Below are 12,150 nucleotides of genomic sequence, written 5' to 3'. Positions count from 1 at the left end.
TTACAAATTTGGGAAATAAGGATGCTGCAAGCAGAAGTATAAATCTAAGCATTCCCCTTGACCTACCTGCAGTGACTTCTTTTCCTCAAAAAAAAAACACACAAAAAACCTCAAATGTTTCCATTTCATTCTGGGACCTGCCTGGAATACCAACCACCCGATCTTTGGGGATTGGTCTGGGTTTTTAAACATTCTCAATTAAAAGTGTGAGTCATTCTGGAAGGGTTAGAGAACTTTCAGTGATAATACACACCAGTGGGAATGTGTTCAATAGATTTCTTTCCTCCTGACACCTTGCTGGGTTGGGTTTACCTTTAGGAATTCTCAGATTTGTGAATTTTGTTTTGGTTTTTGGAGAGAGGGCAGAGGGAGGAGGGAAAAGGAGGGAAAGGAGAAGTGTGAAACACTTCCAGAGTTCCATGAGACCTGCTTAGGGTCGGGGAGAACTTGAGAGGTTCAAGGACCAGGAGGGTTCTGGGAGGTTCATCTAAGACATGGGTTATGTTGGCATTTCCGCATTGGCCTGGGAAGGTAACCAATGATTATAATATTTCCCAGGAAAAATGCAGCTTGAGCTCCACATAAGTCACTCATAAAGGAACTTTTGAGATACAGTCCATTGCAACTGAGTTCTTAAATGGTGGACTTTCTATATTGGATCTTGGGAAGAAAGAGAATGTCACAGGAAGCATTTGGGGAAAAAAAAGATAGGTCAGAAGCAGAGAGCATATAATGTGCTAGAACTGGAAGAACATCTGTCCCTGGGGTCTGGGGCAGGCAGCGACCTGCTGAAAACCCCAGCCAGCAAAGACACCTCTCCAGAGACCCGGCATAAAGATGTCCTGCATTTAAAAAGAAGTTTCCCGCACTCGGGTTATGCTGACGTTTCATTTTGGGTTCTTGGGACAGCCTTCCCTCGTGACTCTCAGGGAACCCAGGGCCTCTGCCTGAGTCTACCTGAGAGTCCCTGCGGAAAGGAGAGACAGGTAAGAACTCAGCAGGAGAAGCCGAGACTTGGTTTGAGGAAACCAGAGGGAGGAGATTTGAATCTAGACACCCCTGGGGGTTAGGACTGAGAGGCGATTCAACAGAGGGTGTGAAAGGGGAGGGGGCTTGGGAGCATCCAGGGAGGGGACCAACGCAGGACTTACAGACCACGCCAAGGTGCGGTGTGGGCGCCCGCGGAGAAGGGCGAGTGGAGAAGAGACGCCTGGGGCGTGGTGGAGCGGGAAGCTGTCCCTGCGGCGACGTGCGCTCGGAGGAGGGAGGCGGGGAGGGGAGGGTCGAGCGGGCGCGCGGCGTGTGAACGTCGAGGCTGCGGCGGCTGGAACAGGTGAGCGGCCGCCGGGCGCTGGGTCCCCGCCCTTCCCCGGGAGCGACTTCCCCCTACCGACCCTCCCCGGCGCTTAGCCGTTAGGCGGCTTCCCCTCGGTTTGGGGTTTTGCAACTGGCAGCTGTTTTTTTTCCCCTTTCCTGTTTCTGTCTCTCCTTCTTTTAGGTTGCTCCACCCGGCCCAGGATCAGGCCAGGGGGAACCGGCTGGACCGCGGTTGCCAACTCGCGCAGGGCGCTTTGGCGAAGTCCCGGAGTGGAGTCCCGCGTCCCGCCTCCTCCCTGCGGGGCGCGCTCTCCTCGCTCCCCCCGCAACCCTTCCCCACTTTTCCCCCCTTTTGCAATCACATGGCATTTTAAGAATGCCGGAAAGATGGCGGTAGCGGCGGCGGCGGCAGCGGCGGCCGGGCCGGCCGGCGGGGGAGGCGGCCGAGCGCAGCGGAGCGGGCTGCTGGAAGTTTTGGTGCGGGATCGCTGGCACAAAGTTCTGGTGAACTTGAGCGAGGACGCCCTGGTTCTGAGCTGCGAGGAGGGCGCTGCGGCGTACAACGGCATCGGGACCGCCACCAATGGCTCGTTCTGTAGGGGCGCCGGCGCGGGGCACCCGGGCGCGGGCGGCGCGCAGCCCCCGGACTCGCCCGCCGGGGTCCGCACCGCCTTCACCGACCTGCCCGAGCAGGTGCCCGAGTCCATCTCGAACCAGAAGCGCGGCGTGAAGGTGTTGAAGCAGGAGCTGGGCGGGCTGGGCATCAGCATTAAGGGGGGCAAGGAGAACAAGATGCCCATCCTCATCAGCAAGATCTTCAAGGGGCTGGCGGCGGACCAAACTCAAGCCCTGTACGTAGGGGACGCCATCCTGTCCGTAAACGGGGCCGACCTGCGGGACGCCACCCACGACGAGGCGGTGCAGGCGCTGAAGCGCGCTGGCAAGGAAGTGCTGCTGGAAGGTGAGGGGTTAACGCCGGGCGGGCCGCTCGGGATGCGCAGCGCACGCCCCCCCCTCCCCCCCCACCGCAGCCGCATCCTCACACCCACCCGCGTGCTGTCTCCCAGCAGGGGGCCGCAGCGCGCAGCTGGCGGAGTTTTGACAACTTTTACCCACCTGGGGGCAACTTGTTCCCGCCCTAGGGTCGTCCCAGGCGTTGACCCGTCAGGGGTGTAGGAAAAGGCTAGGCGAGCAGGGTTTCTTGAGCGCCTACTCTGTGCCGAGCACCGGGTCGGAGGCGTAGTGGTGGTGTCTCATTTTTTATCCGCGCAAAATCCTTGTGTAGTGTAGGGGCTGGGAGTGAAACTGGCAATGAAGGGTACGCGCCCGCGTTCCGAAGCGAGCTTGCTGAGTAATCGCAACTCTGACAGTTTTCTGCTTTGGCACAATTCTCTTCTCAGGAGCCTGGGCAGCCCAGCTAAAAAAAGGATTGAATCTCCAAGGGGCCAGAGAGGGGTGGCAACGTGTGAATGCTAGAACTCCCACCACCCTTCCCGACTTCCCTCCTTTCAAATTGGAAACTGGACTTCTGGCTCGGGAGCTGTGCCCAGGGCTGGGAAGTGAGGTGCAGCTTTATGCAAAAGTTCACTTCTGCTGCCAGGTGTTTGGCCGGTCCGTCTGGATTCCATGTTGCTCCGGTGGAGGGCTGGTGAAGTGGTGTTTCTGCCAGCATCTCCCCCTGGTGTTTCCCATCCATCCCCCCGGAGTGATGTGGAAACAACTTTGCATTTGTAAACAGTTTCCCCTGCGTGCGAGGTGTCTTAGAAACTACTCTCTTGAGATCTTATGTCCCCATTCTCCTAGTTACCGAATGTGAGCAGAATAGGTAGCACCGTTTTGTGCCCTTTTGTGACTGTGGGGCGTTACGTGGGACAGAAGGGCAGTGGTAAGGGGATAACGCATTCTCCTTTCTCACTACAGCTGCATTTTGCACTTGATGTCTGCCACTCTGCCCCTTAGCTTGCTTTGTACATAGCTCTTTCAGCACTAATGTCATGGAAATGTCTATTTATCCAGCTTTTTCCCCCGCTGTAGATTGAGTTATCTGGGGTCTTTTGATTTAGTTATGGGTTATCTCCCTTGAGCTCCGTGACATGCTTGCTGAGTCAACGAATAAATGAACCCATGGCCATTGAAACAATGTTTCAACTGAGACCTTGTAAACCAGGTGGTTGATTTAAGTCCTAAATTAAGAACTTAAGTCAATTTCCTGCTCATCAGTTGTGGTGCTGGTATGTGAAACCCAGAAAGTTCGAAGTTGGGAAACCAACTGTTCCCTGTAACAGCTGATGCAACACTCTGGTACATGGCCCACCTCCTGGCCTAGAATACACGTTCCCCCCCCTCCCCTTATTTGTCTAGAGGATTTGTGATGTCTTCATATTTAATTGCTACCCAGGATCCAGAAAGTGGAAGGCTATTTGCTTTGGCTTTATGGTTAACATAAGTAAACAAAAGTTTTCTTGATTCAAGTGTGTGTCGGCTTGTGTGACAAGGAGCAGGTGGAATTTGGAGCAAATGTAGTTTGGACTATAAACGGCTGGACACCTGCTTGGCTTGTAATATTTACTGCAAAATAATCAGGGGGCACAAAGGTCACTTCTATTTCAGGCACTGCCCTTCATTATCTCTCTTCTTCTCCTCAGTTTCACTTTAATGACTAGTGATTCATCAAAGAAGTAAAAAAACAAAACAAAACAAAAAAAACTCTCTCACCCCAAAAGAGGAAGAAAATATGACTCGCTACAGTTTAAAATAAACTTAGACAAAGAAAAAAAGTCAAGCAGTTGTCTGACTTTATTGGTGCAGCAACTGAAAAGTGAGCTTTGTAAAAATCTCTGAAGGTAACATTCTTACAATGGATTGTTGTGTGTTCCAGGCAGGACCTCTAGGGGCAGACCTATGGGCTGCCTAGACACGACCCACCTGGGCTTTGGGCAGCAGTCTTATTCCAAGCCTGAGTTTTCAGAAATTGACTGCTATTAAGATAAGCAAGAAACCCTCCCCCCCCCCCAAAACAGTGTCTCTTCTTCTGAGAGTATTGGTCCGAAATGAGGTGGGAATGATCATGTATCATCAAATCAAATAGCACACAACCTCTCTTTTGTAGCTTGGCCTAGTACAGGGATTCCCAGCTGAAGGGACTTTTCAAAACCAGGGGAAGGGCTTTTTAAAATCACCTATTGGGACTTCCCTGGCGGTCCAGTGGTTAAGACTTTGCCTTACAATGCAGGGCGTGCAGGTTCAATCCCTGGTTCGGGAGCTAAGATTCCACATGCCTCACAGCCAAAAAACCAAAACATAAAACAGAAGCAATATTGTAACAAATTCAATAAAGACTAAAAATGGTCCACATCAAAAAAAAAATCTTTAAAAAAATTTAATAAAATAAAATCACCTATCTACTTGCTACTGCACTGAAATGCCATCTTGATTTCAGAATTTCTACATAGGAAAGTCTTTGCTGATGTAATCTAGTTGGACCAGAGGGCTAAGGGAGATGTATTAAAGATATATTTATATGGCAAAGACACTGCTTTCTATTTAGATTGCTTTTTTTGGTTTGTTTGATTTTTGAGGGAGCCGTTGGAGACTAGTTTCATCCCTCAACCGCAGCCAATATGACCCCCCCCATTACGTGACATGCGCCCCCTAGTGGAGACTGACTGCCTCTACTAATGGTACATCCTGTGAAATGAAACCCCGCCCAGCAAATTTCAATGCCAGCATTCTAGTCTTAGATTCTGCCACAGAAGGATGTTAACCTCCCTGAGCCTCAGTGTTTTCTGAAAAATGAGAATAAAGAAATGCTTACTTACTGGGCTGCTGTATGGAAGAGCACTCTGAGAATTTAAAAAGGCCGGGGGGGGGGAGGGGGCGGGGCGGAATGTATCAAATGCCTGTTGTGATTATTTTTACAATTCACATGAAGATGAAATTGCCCCTTCTAAGGGACACACCTTTCCTATTCCTTTACTAGAGTTTATATTTTTTAATTTTTATTCTGTTCTTTTGTTGTTGTTTTTGTACTACAGAACTGTAATGTTAGGAGACCTTTGCTCTGGGAAAAGAGAATCACAGCAACAGCTAACATGTCTTGAGCACTTAATATGTGCCAGGTTTTACTTACATTTGTTCGTGTACACTTCTGGTAACTCCATGAGGTTAGTGCTGCTGTTGGTCATTTTACTGATGGGAAACTAAAGTTTACAGACTTTACAAGTTTAAAGTTTACAGGTTATTTGCATAAACTACCAGAGCTAGAAGGCATCCAGGTCTATCAGACTTAAAAGCTCATACTTAAAACCTCGAGGTGAAATTGATACTCTGAGCTTCTGCTTCAACTGCGTGCTTGAATCAGTTGAAGCTTCATCAGTTATTGGGCTCAAGATGTTCTTCCCCACTCCACGAATGTGCTGACATGCTTGGGACAGCCTTGAGCAGGAAACAGCAATTGTGTGGACCACTCAAAAGGGAGAGACAGGAAAGAGGATTGAGTCTCAAAGCCCTAATCACCAAGTGTCTGGCTATCAAGAGGGGGCTGCTGCCATATGGCCCAAATTTACATGGGGCAAAGAGACTAAATTGCAATTCAAACTTAAAGAGTGAATAAACTATGCCAGTTAAGTCAGTGTTGAACCAAACGTGCATCAAAGTTAAGATCAGAAATCTTCACACTGTGAACTCATTTCCCATTTTAGGGAGTTGGGAACAGGGACCCTGCATTCAGCCATGCAGATATTGAACCTCATAACTCCAGGGGTGCACCCTCTGGAGTTGGGCAGGGCATACCTGCATAAACGTCTTTGGCAGCTTTGGGTACAAAAGGGGGGATGGGGGAAGAGTTTTTTGCCCTTATATTAATAGTAAAATCATAATTTGGACTATATCAACCTTTTTGTAACTGAAGCGACAATAAAATTAGTTTCTTCAGAATTTTGTTAAGATCAAGGAGTGCAGAATGTTCCGGAAGTGGAGGTGAGGGGTGGACAGAATTATCCTTGGGTACAAAGGTCACTTATGGAACTGGACTAGAAAAAATAGAAACCGCAAAGGAGAAAGTCAGAAACAGTTGTTGGCATTAACCTTCTCCGCCAAAGTTCCTCCCTCAGTACTGCTCCCAGGAATGCTTGTCTGTTGAGATCATCTAAAATGTCACTTTCATAATCACTTTCTCCAGTGGTGGAAGTAGGGATGATGGAGCAGGGAGATGGCAGGGTGCAAGGGAAGGGCAGTGATTTTGCTGGCGTACAATCTCAAGATTGGATGAGAATTTGAAGTTTAAAGAATATTAATTTATTTAGGATGTACAGATTCTTAAAGAATACCCAAGAACCCTGGAATTAGAATCTTGAAACTTGAGTTATCTTTTAACTAATAATTACACTTTTTGCAATATACTTTATTTCTTTGGACCTTAATTTTCTTCATTGGAAAGCTAGAAAGCTGGGGTAAGCCATCTCTAAACCTTATTTCACTTCATATCTTATAAATTCAGACCCAACACACTTTTATTAACAAATCTTTCTAACACTCCTTTTATTATCATGAAATGAATTTCATAGATATAACGTAACTCTAAATTTAAAATCAAAACAATGCCCTATTATTTTACTATTATTAACATTAAAAGATGGAGAAATGAAGTGAATTATAAAAAGTATGTTTCAATAGATAACTGCATGGTACAAGAAGGAGGTAGATGCTAGGACTTGTATGTAAAATTACCATCGATGCATAGCTACAAATGAAGATGGGTAGGGGTATGTAGTATCACTTGGGATCTGGAAAAATCTTGCACTGTGAAGGGCTGGCTCAGATGTTACAAGGTGTCTTGGATCCCTGACGGCTATCACTAAATGCTAGTCGTATGCCAGCACGACCCACCTTGACCTCTAAAATGCCTCCATAAATTTATGAACTGCTATTGGGGAAGGGCAAGAACCAGCCTCTTAAGAACCAGTGTTCTGTAAGAATGCTAATTCTACTTTACCACTTTATAATGCCTAACCTTTTGCAAACTCTTTTTACACGTGTGATAGTAGCTAACACTTATATAATATTTACCTTGTACCAGATGCTGTGCTTAGCACTTTACGTGGACTAAATCAGTGGAATCTCACAATAACCTGATGCTATCAGTATGTCTATTTTACAGATGAGAAAACGGAGGCACAGATCAATTAAGCCACTTGCCAAAGAAACACAGTGAATAAATGCTGAGGCTGAGATTTAAGCACAAGCCTTAAAGCTTTTGATCCTCATGAATAGCTGTATAAAATAAGCAGATTAGGGATGCTTATCCTCAACTTGTTGATTAGGAAAGTGAAGCTCCAAGAGGTGGAATGATTTGTCTTTATGAGGTCTTTCTTCTACTTTCTTGTTTGAAATACTCGTTTTCTACTGTGTCTGTAACAAATAACTAGAAACCCTGGTAAATTAAAACACAAATTTACTATCTTACAGTCTGTTAAAGTCAGAAGCCTGATGCAGATCTCACTGAGCCAGAATCAACGTATCTGCAGGGCTGCATTCCTTTCTGGAGGCTCTTTTCCAGAAGTTTCTAGAGACCACTCTCATGCCTTGGCTCATGGCTCCCTTCCATTAAGCCTGGGGTAGCAGTTTGAGTCCTTCTCACCTCTCATCACTCCAACCTCTATTATACCTGCTTCTTGCATTTTAAAGGCCCCTTGTGATTACATTAGTCACATCCAGATAATCCAGGATAATCTCCCCATTTAAAGTTAATGTTTAGCAACCCTAATTCCCCTTTGCCATGTAAGGTAACATTCACAGGATCTGGAGACTAGGCATCTTCTTTCCAGGGGGTGGTGGGAGGGATAATTTTTGTGCTACCACATCTGGTTTGCTGAAGTCATAATGGTGCAGAGTTCCCAGGTAGGACTTCATGAATACACTGAACCACAGTAAAGAATCACTTCCTGTCTCATTGCAAAGGAGTTCTTCATTCATTCATTTATTGATGCCTCTAATGAGTTATTTATTCAGTGTCTTCTATGTGCCACACGCCACTAGGGGATTGCCCTCAAGAAGCAACATTTGCGTGACAGACAGATCAGCACCGGATCAGCACCATGCAGGCAACTACAGGATGGAGTGAAAAGGGCAGCATCAGGGGTTTTATGGGATGCTGTGGTCTCCCCCGGGAAGGGCAGCGGAGCCCCTCTAGGGCTAGGGAAGGCAGATGCCTCAGGGCAGCCTAAAAAAGAGCTTGGCCATCAGCTCTAGCTCAGTGTGGCTGAGCGGGTAGAATGTGACCTTCAGACCTTGATGAGGGGCAAGAGTGAAAAAGACCAGAGAATTGAGCAGGGGTCAAGGCTGGTAAGCCTTGTTACAGAGTTGGAGTTCATTCTGAGGGTGAAGTGTTTTAGGCAGGGAAATGTCACGCTCGGTTTCACGTTTCAAGAAGCTCGCTCTCTAGGGCGATGCTTCTAGCATGAGGTTGGCAAGGCTTTAGTGAAATGACTGGCTCCCTGTTTCCACCCAGCTACCCTGGGACACAGCCACTTGACCCTGAATTATACTTGGGGGCAACTCCATGAGTAAGGCTTAGGTTTGTAAAGGGGCTTCACTCACATTATGATTTTGTCACCAGGTCACCCCTTTGTTGATGCTTGGACAGGTGTTACAATCTGCCTTTTGCACGGGAGGGTTAGGTGACTGGTCCTGGGTTACCTGTCAGTGACAGAGCTGGAAATCAGATTATCTAACACCCCGTCAGCTCTTCTGCTGCACACTACACAAACTCAAGACATCGTGTGGGGACCAAAAGAAGTCTCAGAGGAATAAGCCTTGGCCTCTGATTTTGGGAGCCTTACAGTAATTAGAGAGGTAGGGTATTTGAGGCTGATTGTGAAGTACTTGAGATTAGTAAGACAAATAGGGTGATTTTGACCCCAGCATATATAGCATAGTACCTGGCAGACATCAGGCTGTTAAAATGTGTTAGAAAAGGAAAAAATGGAAGGACAGATGGAAGGAAGGAAGGAAGGGAGGGAGGGAGGGAGGGAGGGAGGGAGAGAAAAAATTGGGGGATTTAGCAATGACCTATTTTTTATGACTCCCATCCTCCAGCACTCCTGCTGTTGGACTATGGTGATAAACATTTGGCATCCGATAATGAAAACTATACCTTTTCCTGTAGAGAAGAGGAATAAAGAAGGTACTTTATAAACCTAGGAAGCACTTACTTAACATAGACCAGTCTTGAAAGACAGTTGACAAAAGAGGAGCCAGGCATGATTTTAAAAGTGATCGGAAAATGTAATTATCCTTTTCGTGTTATGTTTATAACCACTTTGCCTTTGCCCCGCTGTGGCACAGGGACCTACACATCTGAATAAGTAAGAACGCTTTCTACCCAAGGAGATGAAAACTCTCTGCTTAGATATTTTAATTGTTTCTTTTTTAAGCTTATGTATCAGCCTGAGAATTCAGACCATGTTCCTTAAGTGAAGCTGATCGGAATGGTCCTTCAATTCCTTCTTTCTGCCGGGGTAGGGGATGTTCTTCTTGTTCAGTGGTGCATTTTAGCCGTCACCCCATGAAGTATGTATAAAAATAACTCACTGCACATGGCTCCACACTTGTGAAAGACATCTAACCAAAGCTACCAGTGTTCTGTTTGGCGAAGGGAAATTATTCTCTGGCAGCTAGTGGCCTACTAAGAATTCTACTTCAGATGATGCATTTCAAAGCAGTTAATGTTAAAGAGAAGCCAGAATTTCCCCCCGTGTTTGTAACAAGTGTTTTACGTACCAAACCTCATTACCCACTTCACTGGCTTTGATCTATAATAAGGCTTGCCTTTAGCTCTGGCCTGCAGAGTGAGACTTAAGAGAAAATATATAATGTGCACCACAAAGTAAATATCCTAACAGACCCGCACAAATGAGCCCCATTCCCAACGCAGAATAGGCAAGATGGAAAAGTTCATGATTAATAATGATTGTCATGGAACTTCAAAGGATGACCCATACTTTAGCTCAGTACTTTTAAAAACTGCTCCTCCCCGTGGACTGAAGCATCCTTCTTAGCATGTTCATAAACGTGGGAGGCTCTGTCTAAAATTTAATGGGCTGCTGAGGATGACTGCAGTTGACATGTCCAGTTTGTTTGCATTGCTGTTCAAACTGCTCTTGTTTCTTCCTTTCGCAATTTTGTTGTTTTTCAAAGTGGTAAAAGACAATGGTTCAGACGGTGGGCCTTGGATTTATTTTGTCTGGGATTGAATTTGCACGCTACCTCTTTCTCGCTGTGTGATCTTGTGCAAGTTACTTAATTACAAGCTTCAATTTCTTAATCAGTGGGTTCATTGTAAGGAGTAGAGTGATTATGTATGTAAAGTGGTTAGCTCATTGCCTGGAACGTAGTCTGCACTAAATAATTACTGTGTAATATGTCAGATCTCATGCTTATCTAAGTATTATTTTTGGATAGAGGGTTCAATCATATAAGTTAAATGAAGGGTTCAATCATATGTTCTATAAAGCCTTTTGGGGGGCACAAAGGACAGCTTGGGATTTGCCATGTTAGGGAACCAAATGATGTAAGTGATGGCTTAGGAGAGTTCGTTTGCCTTGCAGGGGTGAATTATGATCCCACAAGGGTGTATTTCACTGATGATTTTTAGTCACATCAGATGCTTTCCATCAACCAAACCACAGCGTAGGGTGCTGTGGCTTTTAGTGGGCAAATGTGAACTGTGTCTTAAAATGCTGATATGCAGGAACATGCAGAAGAGTGTTTTGTAAAGGAACAGTCGGCAAGTAGGGATTTAACCTACACAGCAAAATTCAAAACTCTTTAAAAATTTTTCTAGTAATTATAGGAATGTGGAGATCTCATTAACCCAAAGAAACCCAAATGTTTCTTTTACAAAAAATGTAAAATATTTATATAATCATTACTAAGTCAGAAATATACTTTAGTTTTTTATTCTATTATTTAGTACTGTGTTTCATGGTCTCCAAGAGACCATCCAGTGGAAGATATATCATTGTTTATGTACCCTTAAGAAAGAAAAAACTGTCTAAGATGGGAAGTCTGATAGGTTACCTGCATAAAGTTGGGACACCAAAGGGCTATGCCTTCAATGCAGGAATAAATGAAAAATAAACCCATCACACAAAAAGGGACAACAAAGGCACTCATTTCAAATTTGGTACTGGTAGAAGGAAGGAAAAATATATCTCCTATAATTTTGAATTGCAAGTTGGTTCTAATAAATATTTAGGTCTGAATATACAATGTCAGTGTGAGTTTTAAAAAGTACTTAGGCAGATAATCTAATCTAAAGTGTTCTCAGATAGGGAGGGCCCCCGATGAATGATAGGAGAAATTATAAACACTCTCTGCAAGAACTTGGTTTCCATCCACACCTTCAGAGATTTTAAGGCCTATCCCCCAATTCAGAGATGATAAAATATGAAAAGAAATGGGCAGTTTGAATTGATGAGGTATGGTGTAAAATTGTTACACAACTATTTATTAAAATAATTTTTCTTTTAATGTTTGTAAGGTGGGACCTTGTTGGTAGATTGAAGCAAAAATCTATAGAGGGATGAGATGAAATTCCTGTTCTAAAATAGAACAGCCCAGAGGGGAGACAAGTGTAGAGTAATAAACTACATTTATGTAAATTACAATAAGTTCTATAATAATAATAATAATAAATTATAAAGGAGTAAATGTTGTAACAACTTATGGAATATCTGAAGGTACTAAGGATATATGAAGTGGAAAGGAATGCTTCACAGAAAAGGTGACTTGAAAGTAGGATTACATAAGCAAAGTGAAATTTAAAATATAGGT

General features: G+C 45.0%; 1 protein-coding gene across 1 annotated transcript in view; it reads left to right on the top strand.

Moving 5' to 3' along the window:
- Positions 1-1,286: 1,286 nt before the first annotated feature.
- The window catches only part of SNTB1 (syntrophin beta 1), a 243,128-nt gene continuing 232,264 nt past the window's right edge, over positions 1,287-12,150 (top strand). Inside the window, exons 1-2 of the mRNA XM_061171686.1 lie at positions 1,287-1,333; positions 1,499-2,278. Of these exons, the coding sequence (XP_061027669.1) occupies positions 1,705-2,278 (574 nt within the window). The 5' untranslated portion in view covers positions 1,287-1,333; positions 1,499-1,704. The remainder of the gene's footprint in view (positions 1,334-1,498; positions 2,279-12,150) is intronic.

This window comes from Eubalaena glacialis, chromosome 17 (genome assembly GCF_028564815.1).
Source record: "Eubalaena glacialis isolate mEubGla1 chromosome 17, mEubGla1.1.hap2.+ XY, whole genome shotgun sequence".
NCBI lineage: Eukaryota > Metazoa > Chordata > Mammalia > Artiodactyla > Balaenidae > Eubalaena > Eubalaena glacialis.
This window is presented reverse-complemented; position numbering and strand designations above follow the sequence as displayed.